This window comes from Spermophilus citellus (assembly GCF_964194105.1).
Source record: "Spermophilus citellus genome assembly, chromosome: 6".
Taxonomy (NCBI): Eukaryota; Metazoa; Chordata; class Mammalia; order Rodentia; family Sciuridae; genus Spermophilus; species Spermophilus citellus.
The window spans coordinates 156,258,484-156,278,426 of NC_138187.1; the positions used below are offsets into that span (position 1 = coordinate 156,258,484).

Genomic DNA, 19,943 nt, shown 5'->3' on the forward strand with positions numbered 1-19,943 from the left:
TTTTTTGTCTAGAGTATGTCCAGAACTGTCATATGGCTTACAGTGTTTTTCCTCCTTGCCTGCTTCCTATAAAAGCCAGAAATGGATATAAGTGATTTTTGTCACCTTGGAGAGAGGGTTTTGGACCTTCGGGCATTGTTAAGGAAAAACAGGAAACAAGAGCCACCAAACTTGTCTATTTGATTCTTACTTTTTTTTTTAACCACCACTTAATTCTTTTAGGAATATAATTTGAATTCAGTCTGTCCAGTTGCCTTGAGGGATAATTAATTATGTCTTGGATTCGCTCTTCCGGTTACTCCTAGGGTGAAGTAAGCTTTGAAATGTGAGCTGATTGATTGGCTGCAGCCTCTTGACAGATGGCAACTGGAAACAAAATCTCAGCTTTCCCATTTTTCTGCCAAGGGTTCACAAGCCCAGGTGACTTCCTAAACTTTGGTGGCATTTGATAGATCCAGATTCTTTCATTCTAGGACTTATTGTTCATGTCATACTGATTGGGGAGGAGTGCACTGCGTGGGGGGTGTTACCCAGAGGTTCACCTCTAGTCCAGGGTATCTTCTCCCATTGCAATTTCTTTTGTTATAAGAAGAGGAGCCACAATTATTTCTAGCATCTGTTATGCATTTTTGTATTCCTTTTGTGCCTGAATTTCTCTTTAAAAAACACGTTTTGTGGCTTATGTTCTCTAATTAGAATGTAGATACCAGTAGATCAGCCTCCATTCCTGTATTATTCAGCATCTCCATAACAGTGACCACTAGAAAAATGCCTCTCTAAAGCCGTTATCAGTAAACACTTGTTGAAGAACTTAGTAATGAATTGTAAGAATGACTCACCTAAGCAGAGGACTTCGCTTGCAGGCACACAGAAGACATCCTTACTGAAATGTACTCAGAGGTGAGGAATTTCCTCCCTCCTGCCCTCCATCCTTCCTCCTTTCCTTCCTTCCACAAACAACCGACCGTCTGCTTTATGTCAGGCACTAGGATTGACCCTGGAGCTGTAAGAGATTTGTCAGACATGAAGCTTGCGAAGTCTAGAGTCTAATAGATGCGACTGACTAGCAAATCAAAGGTAGGGGTATGTGTGTTTTGTTGTGTGGAAGGATCTGCAGACAGTACAGCTAGACGAGGGGACTCAGCCGAGGCTGTGTGACATTGAAGAATGAGTAGGAGAGACATGACCTGGGACCTGGGTGAATGTGTAGGTGAACACGAGGCAGTCTTGTAATTGGGTCCACCAACTGGGAAAAACAGAAAAGGGAAATCCGGCCAGAGTTTTCCATCCCTGGGCAACTACCATCAGTGTTATAGAAAACATTGTTACATAAAAATTCCAAAATCTACAAATGGTCTGACAAAGCTCATATTACTCTCTCAGGTAAGAGCCGAAAATGTCAATTCCCTAATAAAATAAAAGCTGATTTTATTTGTCTGATCTCTATTAAAGCCAGTTTAAATGATTTATTGATTTTTAAAGAAAAAATATATTTTAAAATGCTGCTTTTTGGGGGGCAAGAAACTTGTTAATAGATGTGGAGCTCTCATATACCCCAAATGCACTTCTAGTTACAAAATGTTAACAGTCTTGAGAAAAATCAATAGAATAATCAGAAAACTCATGCAAAGATGAATAAGAAGCAAAACAGTTCTATATCTTGCCATCAGTGTTATTTTTTTTTTATTTATTTTTTATTTTTTTTTTTAAAGAGAGAGTGAGGGGGGGGAGAGAGAGAGAGAGAGAGAGAGAGAGAGAGAGAGAGAGAGAGAGAGAGAGAGATTTTTTTTTCTTAATCTTGGAGGTTTGCAGCTTGTTATCTGAATCCAGATGCACCCTAATGTTTTATTTTGTAGTGCCGTAAAATTTGAAGTTAACACAAATAATAAAGAATACACCCTGAACACAGCGAGGGTGATCCAGAAACACTGAGCGAGGTGTGGGCAGGCTGAGAATTCCCCACCCACTCCCTGGGGCTTGGCGTGCTGCTGCTGTCCAGGTTGGACAGCCTGGTCCTGGGTGGACTCTGGCAGAAGTCTCTTTGGACTCGGATGCTGGAGGAAGTTTTTTCCTCCCCCAAACTTTTCTCATGTCATATGAACAGATGTGTGCATTTCATCTTTCTCTTTTTGACTTGGTTATTAGGAAGGTCCCAGGTACAGCCCTTGACCTACATATCCGTTTTCATCAGCTACATCTTTGTTTCATTAGATTCTTTGAAAAGAAACACCTAGGACATCCATGGCTTTCCTTGAAACTGCTTAAAATCTATGAAAGTAGAAGAGTTAAAAATAAGGAATATGACAAAGAACTGTGGTATATCATAGGAATATAATAATAATTAATAGAACACTATATTTTTCCAAGTCCTCTATGAACAAGGACCATTATTGAGGGGACTAGACCCACGCCTTTAACTGACACAGGCAAAGACCTACATATTTCTGTTTTCTATCTGGGTAGAGCAAGTAAGTATTTCAAATGAATTTGTATGGTGATATCATAAATGATTATTACAAAATATTTTCACTAAATTATGTTACATATTAATATTAGATAATGTTATGGTATGCATATTATTATTTACATAATAAACCACAATTAATAAGACATTGCAAACTGTTGTGACACCTGTCACCAATTTGGGTCATAGGAGAGAAACCAGATAGTACTATTTGAGTAGCTGAGAATTCATTTCCATATGCCTGGGCTGAGTTCCACTGATAGGCTAGAGCTCCTTACTGGTAGCTGGTGGTCAGGAGTCCTGGGCTCTCAGCAGAGGACACATTTCACTAAAGCAAGATTAGAGAATCTAAATGCAACCACTTTGCTGAACCAACTCTGTATTCCAGCTTCCTATTACTTAGGATTTTTTTCAACAGTAAACTGTAGACATTTTAACTGAGTATCTGAGCTCCACATGTGGTAAAGGGAAATGTGACGACCCTAACAATATGGCAGAGTGGTGAGGGAGGCTGGTGAGCACGGCTTCCACACCATCTAGCTGGGGTTTCTCTGAGCCTTGGTTTCTGCCTCAGAAAAGGATTTTCAGAGGGTATCTTAGCTGAAGAGTGCATGCTTTTCTTGGTCGAAATTCAGCTAAATTGAGGTGCTTAATAGTGTCTTCTAGGCATGTAGTGATGTGTGATGCACATCGTCTTGCTCTAGTGTGGAGAATATGGGATGCCAGAGTCCTTTTTAAACTACAAACTGGCCTTGGATTTGGATACTTAGGGAGTGCTCGGGAGAAGGCCCCCTGTTTATGATGGACTGCCTTTTGACCCAGTGTGCATTTTGACTAGTTTCTCTTTTTCCTTTGAGAGAGGATAGAAGGGGTGAAATCATCCACTCTCTCCTACTCCCTCCTCTTCTGGTTTTTGAAGTGAATGCCATGATGGACAGGATTCCTGCCAACAGAGTCCATTCAGCGCAACTGCACCTAGTGGTTAAGGATATAGGCTCTGAAACGAGTCACCGTGCTCCTTTCCAGACCCACTAGCCATTTGCTGTGTGACCTCGGGCAGATTATTTCACCTCTTTGCCTCAGCCTTTTCAAATGGAAAATGGGGAAAATTGATACTACCTCTTAGAGATGGAAAGTGCAGAGCATTTTGGACAAATATCTGATACATAGGAAGTGCCCAGTTACAGACAGGTATTCTTGTTTCATTATTGTGTTTTAGGAGGAAAGAAGCTCTGGCCTGGATCCCATCATTACTTCATTGTGACCTCTGAAAGGAGCTTGTCGACCGGAAGAGTACAAGGGGTTCCCTGAACCCCTATGTGAACCAGAAACGTGGTGTTTAAGCCATTCCTTGGAGATTGATGTTTATGCTGCCCTTATAGCTCTTTAGAGAATAAAATTACCTCTGGCTTTCAGTAGCCTAATTTAATGTCTGACAACTTCTTTCAGCTGGGAAGTTATTCTTTCCTGGTGGCTTAATTACCTATTGTCACAGTTTCAATTTAGGGTGAGGGAAAGGAAAGTGGATCTGACTCTGAGATAAAGGTTCTGCTGAAAACCACTGGTTTGGTCATGGTCACTGGATTGGTTAGGCAGCACTGAGGTGCTGTGTCTTTTAAGTCAGGGTTCTGCAGGGACCCAGGGTGCTCTGTATGTCTGCAGGGAGTCCAGGATGGATGGCAGGACAGGTGGCAGTTAGCCTGGACCTCAGTACTTGTCTTTGCACTACCACCCAATTTAGCTGAACATATTTCCTCTTTTTCTGCATTTGCATGAGAGAGTGCACCAGGAGGAAAGAGCCTCCAGATAAAAGACAGATTTGAAAAATAGGAGGTCGTATCTGCCCCAACAAGCCACCTGATATGGCCTGTCTCTCAGCAGCTGACTCTGTTGGCTTGAGTCTCTGCTCCTCTGTGAAGCCTGTTTAAAAGTGGCTGTGTGTGTGTGTGTGTGTGTGTGTGTGTGTGTCCCTTTGCTCACAGTGATGATAGGAGAGAGAGGTTAAACAGGAAGATTTACTGGGAAAGGAACTTTATAAATCCAAAATATAATTATTATAAGACTGGAAAGGCCTCCTTTAATGTGTTTGGGGGAGTATTCCTGACCCATCCTTGTGTGGGTGGGCCTCTGGGAATTAATAGGGGATTTTCATCTCTACCCTGCACAACAGGGTGGCAGTGATTGAAACCCAAGGTTGAGAGGAGGACCATTTGGCACACCTCGGTCTAATGAAATAGGTTTGAAGGGATATTGACCAACACAAAGGGGGTGAATACAGATTGTGCACAGGAAGATTTACACCTGCCGTGCTCTGTGCAAGAACAGGCCTGGAAGGCCCTCCTCAAACCTGCCCCAGGTGGATGTCAAGGCAAGGTGCTCAATCTCACTGAGTACTATGTCTTTGCCTCTGACAGACAACTGCGTGACATACCGACTTGTAAGGAATGGCTTCCAAAGTGGTGACCTTTGAGCACCAATAGGCTCAGAAGGAAAGTCCTCTGCCAGCCCGACTCCAGGATGTGGGTCTCAGTCCCTTCCCTTAGCAGGGGCAGGCAGGAATGGGGAGCATCACTCAGGACAGTGTAATTAGTCAAAAGAAGTTGTCCAAAAGTCACATTCAGATGGTGTGATTTCTCCCCACGCTGGCAGCAAGTTCCTGATGGATGTAAATTTCTTTCTGGACTCACCAGCGGTTTTCCCTGCTGGGCCAGTCATTCAGCCCGAGACATTTCAGGTGATGCTGAGAACAGCCTTGATTGTTTGTGATGTATTGTGTCAAGCACTTTGCATAGTTACCTAACCTAATTCTTGCACCCACCCTGGGTGGTGAAGTGGCATCTCCTCCACACTACTGATGAGGAAGCTGAGGTTTAGGATTTATAGGGCTCATTGATCTGTGGATCCAGAGTTAGAACCCACCTGGGATGGATTGTTCAATATGAGACAGGAAACTAGATACCACCCCATACTGCTAAAATAAAAAGGGCCTTAAACCAGGTATACATATTGCAGATTGGCCTTAAGGAAAAAAATCTCCCTCTCACCTTCTGCTGCTAGAACCTCTCACACACACAGCTCCAAAGACTTTTTTTTCTTCTTCTTCTAATTGTTTGCTAAGCCAAAAGCAACCGGATCCCTTGAAATGATACACTGGCCACAACAGCTCCATTCCTCTCATGTTGGCCACTGGTCACAGCAGACTGTCCTTTTGTTGCTGAGTGATGCTGAAAGTGCCAGCGAGTGAGTGATGAATGCCTATAGCTGAAGGAGCAAGGGCTCTTAGTGGAGAGAGCCCACCCGTCTTCCCGCATCCATGCCTTGTCCTCTCTTCCCAGGGAGGCATGATCGCTCTGCTGCTGTCCATCTTGTGTCTGGTGATGATCCTGTACACCCGGAGGCGCTGGTGCAAACGCCGCCGGGTCCCCCAGCCGCAGAAGAGTGCCAGCGCGGAGGCGGCCAACGAGATCCACTACATCCCCTCGGTGCTGATCGGGGGCCACGGGCGGGAGAGTCTGCGCAATGCCCGCGTGCAGGGCCACAACTCCAGCGGCACGCTGAGCATCCGGGAGACACCCATCCTGGATGGCTATGAGTACGACATCACAGACCTGCGCCACCACTTGCAGAGGGAGTGCATGAACGGAGGGGAGGACTTCGCCAGCCAGGTCACACGCACCCTGGACTCCCTGCAGGGCTGCAACGAGAAGACAGGGATGGACCTCACACCAGGTGGGGGTGAGCGCAGGCGCTGTGTAGTCCTCGGTCTCAGGGAGCCCCAGAGTGGGTAGGAACAGCTGTTTGGCAACAGCTGCTTGTGTTACAAGGCGGAATGTGCCAATGCCCCTTCCCAGGGTGGGCAGAAATAGTCTGTTTCCTGAGATGTCAGGAGCTATTTTCTAATCTGGAAAATCAGAAGAGCAGTGTAAATTGGACCCCTTCCACTTCCTCCTTGCACTGGAAGCAGAGGTACCTTTGCATCCAACAGAGGAACGAGTTAGTGCCTGCTCAGTGTGTAATGAGCAACCCTCTGGGAAGTAAGGTAATTGTAAGGAAAACCAACATGTTTTGATTTTTTTCGAATATCATATATTTGCATAGATAATTTAATTCTCCCATACAGTGGAAGGGACAGTGCTATCTGTTCTCTTTTCTGACCCCCAAGACTTGGCCTGGGGTGGTTTAGTTGTATCTTGTCCATGCTTCTGTGGTCTCTACAGAGGATGTATTTTTTCAAAGAAAATGAAGGAATATAGTCAAGGTATCAGACCTCAGATGCTTTGTGTATGTACAGAGACACTGGTGGGACTTAGACTTAATCCAATATAAGATCAGGGTCAAAAATGAAAATGCAGAGAGAGAAGGACTATTTTTTACAGTAGCCCACCTGTCTCTCTTTCACAATGCTATGAATAAGCACATCCCCATAGATAAACGCTTGACAGTGATCTTTCAAGGCACTGCCCAGTTATCTTCCTGGAAGACATATTTGATGCTGCATGCTGCTTATGATACAGAATCTTTTCGTGGGGATTGAAAGTGAAATCAGATAGAGGAAAATGGAAATTCTGCTTGTTATCTAGAGGTAATTCTACATTAACAAGCATTTCCATTTATATTTTTTAATTTTTGTGGTATTGGGTCAAACCCAGGACTTTGTACGAGGGCTTTACCACTGAGCTATGTCTCCAACCCTGAAAATAACCATTTCTTATGAGATTTAAAGTCTGAGAACTCTTTGAGATCGGGGAGGGGGTGTCCTCAGCGTCTCTTATATTCCCCACAGCATCTAGCATAATGCTGAGGCCACCAAGTAGCCATTATGGTACTCAGGGTTACAAACTCAGGTGCCTTTAGGGGGTGGACAGATCACACAACAGGATCTGGAGGTCAGAAAATAGAGAATGGTATAGACTGTGATAAAAAAGATAGGGCACGTTCTTCCCGAAAGCACACAAATTCAAATTATTTGGCAATTCTGTACTGTCCCTGCGGTCAGTTTGTAACCAAAGGGTGACAAGCTGTGAACTTATCAATACGGAATTAGTTGAATTGGATTTTCAGTTGTAATCCTCTTACTTCACTCCTCCCAATTCCGTAGTCCCTAGAAATCAAAGAGGAAAATTTTAGTTTCTGCCAGTCTCTCATTTTGCAGTTCCTTATTTCATTTCTGTGAAACCTCATCTACTTGGTTCATGCAGATTTCCTTGCTCTCATGTTCTTCAGGTCGCTAACATTTTTGCCTCGACTTTTCTCTATACAGGAAGTGACAATGCCAAGCTGTCGCTGATGAACAAGTACAAAGATAACATCATTGCCACGAGCCCCGTGGACTCCAACCACCAGCAGGCCACCCTGCTCTCTCACACATCCAGTAGCCAGAGAAAGCGGATCAACAACAAAGCAAGAGGTATCCACACCTGGAGCTGGGGCTTGCAGGCAGCTGGCCACATGTGGGCAGAGCGGGGCTGTGGATACTCTTCACCCTCATCTCATGTGTGACTGAGTGCATGTGCCCTGGCTCAGCCTTCTAAAAGTCAGCTAAGTGTCACTTTCCCCAAAAAAGATTAATATGCAAACCTTTAGACCAAGTGTTTCCACCAATAGGAACCTATGCTTAGGAAGCAATTGGATGAGGGTGCAAAGAGGTATGTAAAAGAGAGGCCAAGGGAGAAATCAAAAGGAGCTTAAATGTCCATCTATAGGGAATTGGTAAACCACCTGGCACATCTGTCTCCTGACCAGTAGCTTCCTATATGGTCATTTTAAATGATAATAAAGATCTATATTTGTTCATATGGAAAGTTGCCCACTCATCTATTTAATGAGAAAAAAATGAAGTTATAAAAGAGAAGATAGAGCAGAAGGCCATTTTAAGGAAGAACTAAAAACCTTTTGCCTCTTTCTGGGGTGTAGGACTCCAGTGAGGACTACTTTTCCACATCTTCACAGTCGTGGATATCAGGAAGCCCCAGTCCCTGGCTACTTCTTCCAGATTGCCAGTCAACTTGCTCTCAGATTCATCGATTTTTTCTGTTGAACTTCCCCAGTGACGTGGTGTCAGGAAGAAAAAACTGAAAATGTTGTCTTGCCTGTGCTTCATTTCAGCCGGTTCCGCCTTCTTGAACCCTGAAGGGGATTCTGGCACAGAGGCAGAAAATGACCCTCAGCTGACCTTTTACACTGATCCCTCTCGCAGCCGGAGGCGCAGTCGAGGTAGGAAGGATGGGAGGGGGGGCGGTGCAGGTGCAGGCAGAGGGAAGGTGGGGCCTCAGCGGGACTGAGGGGGCCGAAGCGAGTCAATGCAGCAAGAATTCTGGGACCAGGCCTGGTGTTTCCTTCTGAGGAAGAAAGAAGAGCCTAGAGTGGAAATTTTCAGAGAATCATCTCTCCCAGATAATGGCACTCTCAAACAAGTTTCCAAGTTGTTTGAAAGGCTATTTCTTGGTCAGAAGACTCTCAATTCCTTCTGGAAGCCTCAGGAGTCATATTTTGGTGTTCAGAGGAAAGAAATAAAGTTGATAAATTGTGTTATATGTGGAAAATATGCATAGTCCCCGCGTTAGCTTCTCGTTGCTGTGACCAAATCCCTGACAAGAACAGCTCAGAGGAGGAAAAGTTTATTTGGGGCTCACAGTTTCGCAGGATTCCGTCCACAGTGGGTCAACTCCCTTGCTCTGAGTCAGAGGTGAGGCTGAGGACAAAAGGGTGTGGCAGAGCACTGACGGCTCATGGCATTCGGGAAGGGGGGAAAGGGTCTGGGGACAGAATATGATCCCCCAGGGACCCACCTCCTCCAGCCACACCCCAACTGTTACCACCCAGTGCATCAAGTGGATTAACCCACAGATTCGGATATAGCTCCTACAGATCTAATCATCTCACCTCTGAACATCCCGGCATTAGCTAATACATGATCTCTCAGGGGCACTCCATATCCAAACCACAGCAGTCCTGCACCTAGTTTGCTCAGCCCGATTAGCCTGGGGATTGAGCTAGGCAGGGGTTGGGGGTAGAGTAGCTGAAGAATCCTACAGCCTGAAAAATGTGTAATTTTCTTTGACCTTTAATTCCCGACCCAGTAGGTTCTATCATAGTCTAGGTTTAGGCCTCTCTTCCCTCCTGGCAGAATTTAGGTGGCAAATTCTTTGTCATTGGCAGTGACAGAGCTGTCCTTCTAAGCAGCCACTCGGCACTGCTGTTTAGCGCTTTGAGATGTGACTGCTGCAGCTGCAGCTGCCACTGTCGGTGACTTGGCTGGTGTCACCACCATCTCTGAGGGAGCTGTGTGCTCAAACACTAGTGAGCGCCCTGCTTCGCTTGCTGTGTGATGCTGGAGAAGAGCACCAGCTTCTCTGAGGGTCGGAGTGGGTTGACAATACCTCACATATTGGGCCACTGTCAGGATTGAACTATATTAAAGGGTGGGGGTTTGGGGCAGCTGCTAAAACACTGTGAAATCCCTATTGCTGCTGTTCAATCTCTCCATTGTGCAACCTCAGGTTTCTGTGGTGCCCCATCTTAAAATCTTGGACAAACTCCTCTTGAGATGTAAGGAAGGATGAGTGACATCACTTTGTGCTATGCTCATGAGCATTTTCCCAAACAGTATTTAACCAACACCCCCCAAAGACGTATGTTTGGGCTCAGTCCTTCTTCCACTTCAATCTCTCCATGCAGGGGGCATTCTTTCCAGAGACTGGAAGAAGCTTTTAATTCTAAATTCTGGCTTCTATAGGCTTCACACCATTAGCATTAAGTTTCTCACCATTTTCCTGAATATATCAATGGGGCTTTGGGCAGCTTAGCTCCCAAAGCAAGCTTCAGTTTCCCTGAGTTGAGAATGGATGACGGCGTCACCCTCTCCCTTGTTCCTCATTGTGTATTTATAGAGCAGGTACTCAACCTGAGCCTGTCCAATCTAGGCCACCACATCCAAACGGTGTGTCCTTCTTTCATAAAATCTTATTTACGAAAATCCATGATGATGATTTAGAATACACTCCTTAGCAGCATAAAATTCTTTCTTTTTAATGTCAAACTCTCCTTAGTGCATCAACTATCTATTGCTGTTAACTAGACTGTAAGCATCTTAGGGGTGGAACATGCCTAATTATTTTCTGGAAGTGTCTAGTAAAGGATTTTGCTTTTAATGCATGCTTGTAAGTGCTTGTTTAATTGGACTGGAAACATCAATCATACCAGCAAAAACATTTTATAACCTACCTGCTATGGGTCAGGCTTTATGATAGGTGGTAGAAACATGAAAACATGGCACAATGATAAGGTTCCATTTAATGGTATAAATAAAGCAAAATGAGTACTTAGAAGAGAGAATTAATCCTGCCTGGCAGCAGTTGGAGGCAACCAAGAAGGAAATAATTAGAACGGGGATATAAAAATTGGGTTGGACTTCCTAAAACAGAAGAGTACAGAGTAAGAGCATTTCAGAAGAGGAGGACAGCACATGAAGATCCTTGAAGGCACAAGAGAACATGGTTTTTCCAAGGAAGTAAAATTCAATGTGGTAGCCCTAGGTAGGATGTAAACATAAACCTGCTGGGGTGGTAGTGATGAGGCTAGAGAACAAATTAGCTACCAAAGAACCATGCACACACATCACATGACTGGGTTGGCACTTGCTTCTGTGGGCAAATAAGGAAGCCAGGTAGGGATGCTGGATTCTGACTTGATGGGCCAGACACAGGAGTGAGTGGAGAATGTCAGCAAGTTATCGCAGTCACGGAGAGCAATGGCAAGTGCCTGTAAACAGTGAGGACACTGCCACACTGCGTGATAAGAGCTGTAACAGCAGGGTGCACCGAGGGCTGGATGAACAAGGAGTAAGAATCTGTTCTTGAAGGATTCAGGGAAGTGTTTACAGAGTGATATTGTTTGAGCTGAGACTTGAAGAGTAGGTGTGTACTGGGATGACAAGGTGACAAAATGGCCTTCTGTGGAGGAGGAAATAATATGTGTAAAGTCACTGAGACATAAAGGATGATGGTCTAGTCTGAGAGCAGCAGCGAGTTTATTAGAATTAAACTTTGAGTACAGTTACTTAGGAAAGAAAGCTGGAAGGTCAGCAGAGGCCAGGAAGGACGTGGCCTTGACTCGGGGAGGGGCGAGGGGCTTGGGCCTGCCCTTGCAGCTGGAATCATTGGGAGCATTTACAGAGGGCTGCCCTGCTCAGCTCTGCTTAGCGAAGGATCCTTTTGGGGACAGTGTGGTCATTAGGTGGGGTGGGCAAGAGACAGGTGGATGGCTGCTGCCATGATGCTGGTACAGACGATAGGGGTAGGAAGAGATGAAGAGAATGGAAGTGAGGGAAATTTGGGACACAAAAATGAAAATTGAAATATTTAATAGCATTGTTGGCAGGAGGGTGGCTTGAGATCAAGAGGGAAGAGTTAGAAATGATGGGCTTTTCAGAATTGTGAGATCAAGCTGGTTTGACAGCCATTTGCTGGACAATGGAAGTGAGAGCAGACAGGGCTTGAGACATGGTGGCAAGTCCAGGTGTGGACGTGCCGCGTTTTATCGCCGAGGGATGTTCTAGATGTGGATCGACTGCTGAAGCTGGGCTGGGCTGGAGATCTGTAAGGGTGGGGAGATGAACTCTGTTCTGGAAGGACACCAGCATGAATAGGATACCTCCAACTAGCAGGGACACAGGAACCAGAGGCTTCCTGCTGCCCTCATAGCTCTCCTCCTATCCCAAGAAGGAACAGCACATCACTTCTATGGGCTGGAGCCTCGGCTGGGTCTGTGCTTTGATCCCAGCTCCGCGCCTTTATAGATGCTCAGCCCTGGACTTGCCCTGAAGCCTCTCTAACTCTCTGTTCCGCAATGGGAGTTGCCTCATAGTATTTACCTGGCCATCATTCAGTGATATGAACCATGTACAGCCCTGGCAATCACCACTTCCTAAGTGTTAACTGTTGTGATGGGGTCCATCTCTTTGAGACTTGCTCCCCTTCTCTATAAAGTAGGTCATTACTGTGCAGACTTATAGGTGTATTGTAAGGAAGCAGATATTAAAAATAAAATAATGTGTGTGAAACCCAGCACAGTGTCTACCATAAAGGATATGCTTTATTGCTATTAATAAGAAATTATCAACATAGAACAGAAGAAAATTCCAAAGGATCTATATGTTTTGTCAACTTGCTCACATCTATTCTGCCCCCCACATAAAAAATACCTCCTCGGCTCACTTCCATTTTATTCTTTCCACCTCCCAACCAAAATTAAAAATATTAAAAAAAAAAACCCAAACCACAAAATAAACAAAAACAAACCCCCTCCTTCCCAGTCCCAGGAGTGTGACACCCAGGAGTGCTTCTTCTTCCCCTGCAATGACCATCCCCTCCAATGATTGCAGGAATGAGGGGAGCTTTCTTGTGTGACATCATCCACTCCTCCGGAGCAGAGTTGCCCTGTTTTCCTCAGTCCAGGCATGGAATAGTAAGTCACCTGGTAGTAAGGGTCACCCATAGAGAAAGCACAAGCTCTTCCAGCCGAGGAAGCCCCTCCCTTTGCACCATGGAGTTTGGGCCTCTTCTAGAGTGCCCTCTGTGGACAGCGACAGAAGTGCAAGGTGGGCTTAGCTCATGGCTGCCTCCTTGGGCAAGAACTTGGAGCTCAGCCAGGCAAGTAGAAGAAGAGATGCCCCAGTTATGACTTCTCTTGTGGACCTGGCCCAGGCAAAGTGCAAAGGATTTGCAACCAGCTTGCCACAGTTGACCCTGAGGGCCACCAGTTGGCCGACTTGCCTCCTACCCTGATGACACACGATGTCTCTGAGAATGGAGTTTACTGAGGTCAGGCAGCTGGGACATTTCTCACCTGCTGCAGGTTATGTTTGCCAACCTCCTCCCCTGTTTCCCAGGTGGGACCGCAAAAAGCCAAGTTGGACTTTCAATGCCAAGCTTTTTACCACCGTGTTTTCTGTTTGTCTCCCTTTTAGTGGGTTCTCCCCGGAGTCCCGTGAATAAGACCACCTTGACCCTGATCAGTATCACCAGCTGTGTCATCGGCCTCGTGTGCTCCTCTCACGTCAGTTGCCCTCTCGTTGTCAAAATCACGCTGCATGTCCCCGAGCACCTGATTGCTGATGGTGAGCTCATTCTGCCGTGAAGGTGACCTCCTGCCCCCGAGAGGAAGGTTTTCCGTTGGGAGAGGAAAGAGAAGCCAAGGGCCACTGTTCCCTATTCCTGCAGATGTGGGGGCAGTAAACCCGAACAGGAAGATGTAGGACAAGATTGGATTGCCCGCAGATGAACTAGGACAGCAAGTTGAAAAACAAACTGAGAAGAGCACTTCTCATACCCACTCTCTTTCTGTTTGTTTTAAAATAAGCCTCTGTCTTTGTAGAGAGATACAGAGCTACCGTGGCTACAGGTAGGCAGACATCAGGACTCTCTCAGCCTTTGGGAAAGCTCAGTAGAGTACTAGAGGTGTTTAAGGATTAGCCATGCTTTGGTTTGCTTTGCCCAGGTGAGAAATTCCTAATTGCCGTAACTTGCTATAAGCCGAGAACTCGGAAGCAATAATTTACTTCCATCCAGGGGGACCCCAATATAATGAGGGAGTAATACAGGTTCTGAGAGTCCCTGAGTCATTTAAGCCCACAGCACCTAATTGACTTGTTAATGTCTGCTCTCGCGGTTGCTGTAAGGTTGGAAACAGGTGGGGACTGCTCGCAGTGTCAGAGGGCCTGCTATTTCATGGCACGTGAAGACAGGCAGCGGGTCCCTTTTCCTTGGACAAGTGCCAGTGCCTATGGCTGGGTCTGATGGAGCCATGCCATGGCCAGCACAGAGCTGCTCGTCCCTGTATCCCTTAGGAACACTCTGGCAAGATGGGATAGGGCAAGATACTGGGGTGGGGGGATATGGCTTCAAGGCCGAATGTCCCTGGCCTCACACCAGTCCACATGATGGCCAGTCCATCTGCTGCTCCCTTGCTCTGGGCTAGGAGTGGTGGGAGGAATGCTCTTGGGCCACTGGGGCTCACTCTGCCTCAGTGACTGAGGGTGTATTGGGTGTGCACCTAAGATGCGCTTCCTCTCTGTCTCCCTGCAGGGAGCCGCTTCATCCTGCTGGAGGGCAGCCAGCTGGATGCCAGTGATTGGTTGAACCCTGCCCAAGTGGTGCTCTTCTCTCAGCAGAACTCCAGTGGGCCCTGGGCCATGGACCTCTGTGCCCGGCGGCTCCTGGACCCCTGTGAACATCAATGTGACCCCGAAACTGGTAGGCAGGAGCACCGGGCAGCGGGTAACTGTCAGAGAGATTGTGCCTTTTGCAGTCCTTCCCTCGAAACTCAGACCCTGACTCCCAACTCCAGTGTCCCATTGTCATCCCGAGCCTGGACCATACCAGCTGCCAGCATGTCTTGAGGCCACTGAACATCAAGCTGTGCGGTCACCTTGCCAAAGCCTTGGCAGGATCCTCACTGTAGCCCCACTCCAGAAAGACCAGTTTAGGATGAACTCCATACTCTGTCCTGCAGTCAGTAGTACTCAGCTGCTGGGGACAGATACATCGAGATAGAAAATTAACGCATGTTTATTATAGAAAATTTGGAAAATTTTCTTATAGAACTAAATGATAGTCAACTATATTTCTATCTCTTCCATAAATAACTCTTGAAATGTTCATGTCTTCCCTTCCAATCCCTCCTCTCATAGATTTTTTTTTTGAGGCTTCCTAGAAGCATACTAAATCTAGGGGAGTTTTTGCTTTTCTTCACTTAATGTTCCATCATGAGAGTTTTCCAGAATATGAAATAATCCTGAATAGTATAATTTTAATGGCCATTTGGTATCCTTTGTCTGTCCATATCATAGCTCATTTAAATAGTTCCCTATTATTTGACATTTAGGATGCTCTAAATTTTTAATTTTTATAAATACTATTAAAATGAACATCTTTCCACATAAATGTGGGGCACATGGCAAATTGTCTTCTTCGGATAAATGCTAGAGAGGGATTCCTGGAAAAGATTACGAGCATCTCTAATTCTGATGGGACTGGGGCATCAGATGGGACTGGGGCATCTCTGTGTGAGGGCCTGCATGCCCACGTGGCATGAGCAGGGACAGCCATGTTACCCTGAGCTCCAGTGCATCCAGGGTCACAGACCTCTGATTCCTGATTGCTCTGTACTTTCACTGTGGAAGGGGTTCATCTGCAGTAGTCTTTACCAAGGCCTGTTTCTAGTACCCTGAGTACCAGGATTGACCTTTCTCAAAGAAGTATTATGATACCTTTAAGCAAAGAAAAGCGGTGGGGTTGTTGGGGGCAGGGTCAGACTATTTATACACCCACCAGATGATGCAGCCCCCACATCATACACATGGACCCACACATGCAGATGCACCTTCTTCAGGTACCCAGGTGAAAGAATCTCACTGATGATTGAGTCTAAGGTACCTAACCCTCATTTCTATTGTAATCCAATGCTACATCTCTTTGGAAGAGCAGCAGGTAACTGAGACATCTAAAGTTCATGTTCTTAGATTTTAGAGTTATTTAATGTGGGCCCATCGCAGAGATTCTAGGCCCCCATATGGAAGAGAAAGTACAGCATTTCAAACATCTGATGTCTAAGACTGCTTACTTGCTGCTCTGCCCACGCTGTCAGGCAAACACCAAACCAAACAGATGGGCTGTGCACCATGCCCAAAGCTAGTGTGCTCAGAAGAAATTAAAAAGAGCTCATCTCGAGGTGGAGCCTCTCCATGCAACTGAGCCAGGCTCTGGTACCCGCACTCTCCAGCTGGTTTGGATTAGGAGGATTTGGGACAATCTTAGCTGTTAAACTCACTTCTGAGAGAAGCATGATCTCCAGAGAACCTTGGATGCTTCCACTTGGGTTTCAAAGAAGAGGAAGCACCCACAACTGCACGTGGAAAGAAGGGCTTCTGTGTTGTGTGTTTTTAGGGGTCTCAGATATAAACCGCCTCTTTATTTGACATCAACATTTGGATTCTTCGAGAAGTTCCATGACTTGCTCAGAGTCCTGTGGCTCCCTACAGCGAGAGTCTGTGTTTAATCTATCATGAAATCAGAGCAGAAGTGGGATTAGGAAGGGTTGCTTAATTTCTCCAGACATGTCAGACCCAACATATTTGTCACTCAAAACCATTTAAGCAACAGCCATTACTGAGCACTGCCGTTCCCTGTGCCAGGAAGCTGCTTGTCGGTAGCTGAGCTCTCCCTTCAACCCTCCATTCCTTCCAGATGTCCCGTTTCTGATCCTTACTAAAGATGACTTCGGGAAGCCTCTCCCCTAAATATTTGACAACTGATGAATTTCCAACTGGAGAACCAAGGAGAAAGGCTAAAAATAAGAATACAAACCCCACAGCAGAACTAGGGTGCAACATCTTCATTCGGGGTAACAGCTGAGAAATGATGCTGCAGAGTTTTATTTTCATTAATGCTGCAATTGGACTCTCCCCTCCATTCCCGCCCCATCCTGCTTCTTTCTGCACATGGGATGATGTGGTCATCCCACACGCTCATCAGTAAGAAACTTTATCGCCTCCCACACTCCATCCTAGAGCCTTCTCCAAAGAGCTGAGTGTGGGAATTGGCTTCTAGTCAAGTTGACGCTATTTTTGCAATCTTCCAGCTAGCTTACTTGGAAATGTCAGAGTGTTGGGACATGTGCTTTCCCAGCCACGCCGAGGGGTCTGCCCATATGGATATATAGGGTTGTGCAAGAGCACTTGTATACTTTTCACACACACGCACACACATGCACATAAACAAGCACACAAACACAGATGCTCCATTGCTGCAAAGGAGCAGCCTCCAGTGCCTGGAGCTCCCCTCAGGCATCTGCCCTACAACTGTCCCCAATGAGCTCTGTGTTTACCCATCATCTGCACAGTGCTCCAGAGGAGGCAGAAGAAGGGACTGCTCAACATGTCCACATACGAATCCCTCGAATCTGTGAATGTGCTCTGTTGCATGGCCGGGGAGGATGGAGGACGCACAGGGACCGGAGAGTTCCAGACAGCTGGCTTTGTGACAGAAAGATTATCCTGGTTATCTGGGTCATCCCAGTGGAATCACAAAGGTCTTTAAAAGAAAGAGGAAGGCAGCCAGGGAGATCAGAGTGATCTGCTGTAAAAGGACCCAGCCAGTCATTGCAGGCTTTGAGGATGAGGGACCAGGGATGAACCAAGGGATGTGGGCAGCCTCTGGAAGATGGAAAAGCCAGAGGACGGATTCTCTTCTTAAGCCTCCAGAAAGGAGCACAGCCCTGAAGATGCCCACCCTTCAGCCCCATGAAACCATGTCACACTTCTGGCCCTCAGAACTGTGAGATGATAACCCCTGAGCTTGTGGTGATATTTTACTGCGGTGAGAAACACACACCAAGGAGGAGAGAAAAGGTGGAGAGGAGCAAAACGAGCTCCTCTCCTTTAGAGGCCCCCAGCCCAGTTTACAGACTCTCTAAAGATGGGTTGGGATCCTGTGGAGGACACCTGCTGACTTCTCCATGCACCTCCCTCCACATTTACGTGCATGAACATGCTCGTTGGGAGAGAGGGACTGTGTGCTCTTAGCCCAGAGCCTGGAACGGAGTGGACACAAGCGAATGCTCTCACCGGAAGACTCTGTGGTGCCTGAGAATCGTCAGGTATACCCTGGGGATTTACCTGCCATTTCTCATCTCCTGCTGAGCACTGTGACCCTCTTCTAGCAGATCTCAGCCAATAACAGGTTGTGATCTGGTGACGAGTCCTCTCATGGGGTTATTAGATAACTCAGGTGTACCTAAGTTAGGTGCAGCCTGATGACAAATCAGAAAATGCGCCATGGTCCATCGTCCCCGCATCCTGCCGCGTCGGGAGTGGGGACCAGCGGAGAATGTGTGTGGGAAAATGATTTTCAATAAAAATCAGGATAGGTCCTGTTGACTGAGTGCTCACTCTCTGTCAAGCCCTGGGTTTTGCTTAGCCTTTGTAACTGAAGCCTTAGAATAATGCTATGAAGCAAATGGTATTTTACCCTCATTTTACACGAGATGTTGACTAATTGGCTCAAGATCAGTCAGCTAGTTACTAGCTGAGATGGACTTCAAGTTCAGGCTGCCTGACATACTGCTCACGCCAGGACACCTGCACTGCTCGCCTTTGGGAAGAGAACTGGTAGAAGAATCGTTCCCCTTCCAAGTGGCCGTTGAGAGCAGCAGCCCTCTGACAAATCCCTTTGCCAGCCACACGGTGACATTCTCTCCCAGGTCCTCCCAGGCTCTGGTCATTTGGGATAATCACAAAGCACTAAGAAGATGTGACTCAATGCCCCCACTGGATCCAGCTGGAAGTTGACTTTTCCTGCAGTTTCTGAGTGTCTCTGTTGGGGCCGCCTGCCATTCGGTTTTGTTTTGTTTTTATGGAAACACATGCTACCTGGTTTCAGTGACTTTTTCTCCGCTCCACCGCCAGCCTTTGTCCTGCCATATGGGCAGCTGTGGAGGCTCCGCACACCTGTTTAATTCCTCAGCCCCATTGATTCTGGCCACAGACCCTCATTGCCCTTTTCAAGATATGTAGCTTTTATAGATCTGCAAGGAGCACAGGCTTCCAAGCTAAATCAAGTTTTAATCTCTATCCAAGATGTTCACTGAAATCTCTTCTGTCCCAGGTCTTCCAGACCCAGCCAGGTAGAGATGGGAAAAGCTGCTGAGGGGCCCTGGGCCTGGCTGCCAGATGATGCAGCCTCTGCTCCTTTGCTTGCTCCAAGCCACCGCTTCTCTCTCCACCTGGGTGTTGCTGAACCCAGTTTGGCAGAAAAGCTCGTCCCCATTTTGTTCTTGCACCTGGATTGCCCACTTGTTCCAAATGCACCTGTGCCGCTGCATTAAAGCGCTTCCTTCAGGATGCACTATGGTACTCTCTTCTCTCCTCCTTACGGTCCTGTGGGGCTGTAAGACCCCGGACCCACCCCTTTCCCCATGTCTGCATAGGGGAGGAATATCAGCAGTTAGATGTTACCCGAATCTGGATGTCTGACGGAGACTTCCCTTTTTAGATGAAGCATACCCAATTCCGCTTCATGAAAGCCAACTGCTACCTGAAGCAGGATGACTCAGGGCTTTTGGACTCCATCTGCATTGATCAAGTCATGCCTGAGGAGCCCCAGCTTCAAGGTCATTCTTTAATCCTCCCACGAGTTTTGTACCTCAGTGCTTCATCTGTAGGGTGGGAAATAACCAAAGGCTCTATCCCACATACAAGGCAGATCAAGGCATGATTGCTCTTCAGGGCACAAGGCGGGCGTAGCAGCCTCCAGACCCTGAACCTACCACGGCGGGCAGGCCCGAGCGCCTCCTGCAGGCACACTCTACCCTGGCAGAGCATTCTCCGTGGCCGTGACACATCTCTCCCTTGGATTCCTGTGTATACCACCACAGTGCCGGCGCCTCCTGTGTTCCTCGCCATCTGTCACAGCAGATGCGGAGA

At 46.7% G+C, this 19,943-nt stretch overlaps 1 protein-coding gene across 2 annotated transcripts in view; it reads left to right on the forward strand.

The window, feature by feature from the left end:
- The window catches only part of ASTN1 (astrotactin 1), a gene marked incomplete at its 5' end in the record, with an annotated part of 280,379 nt that overhangs the window by 122,360 nt on the left and 138,076 nt on the right, over positions 1 to 19,943 (forward strand). The window contains 5 exons of one of the 2 annotated variants that reach the window (XM_081298255.1): positions 5,800 to 6,193; positions 7,725 to 7,871; positions 8,570 to 8,677; positions 13,431 to 13,580; positions 14,548 to 14,739. In XM_081298255.1, the coding sequence (XP_081154381.1) occupies positions 5,800 to 6,193; positions 7,725 to 7,871; positions 8,570 to 8,677; positions 13,431 to 13,580; positions 14,548 to 14,739 (991 nt within the window). The remainder of the gene's footprint in view (positions 1 to 5,799; positions 6,194 to 7,724; positions 7,872 to 8,569; positions 8,678 to 13,430; positions 13,581 to 14,547; positions 14,740 to 19,943) is intronic. The other variant, XM_081298256.1, reaches the window with a different exon arrangement.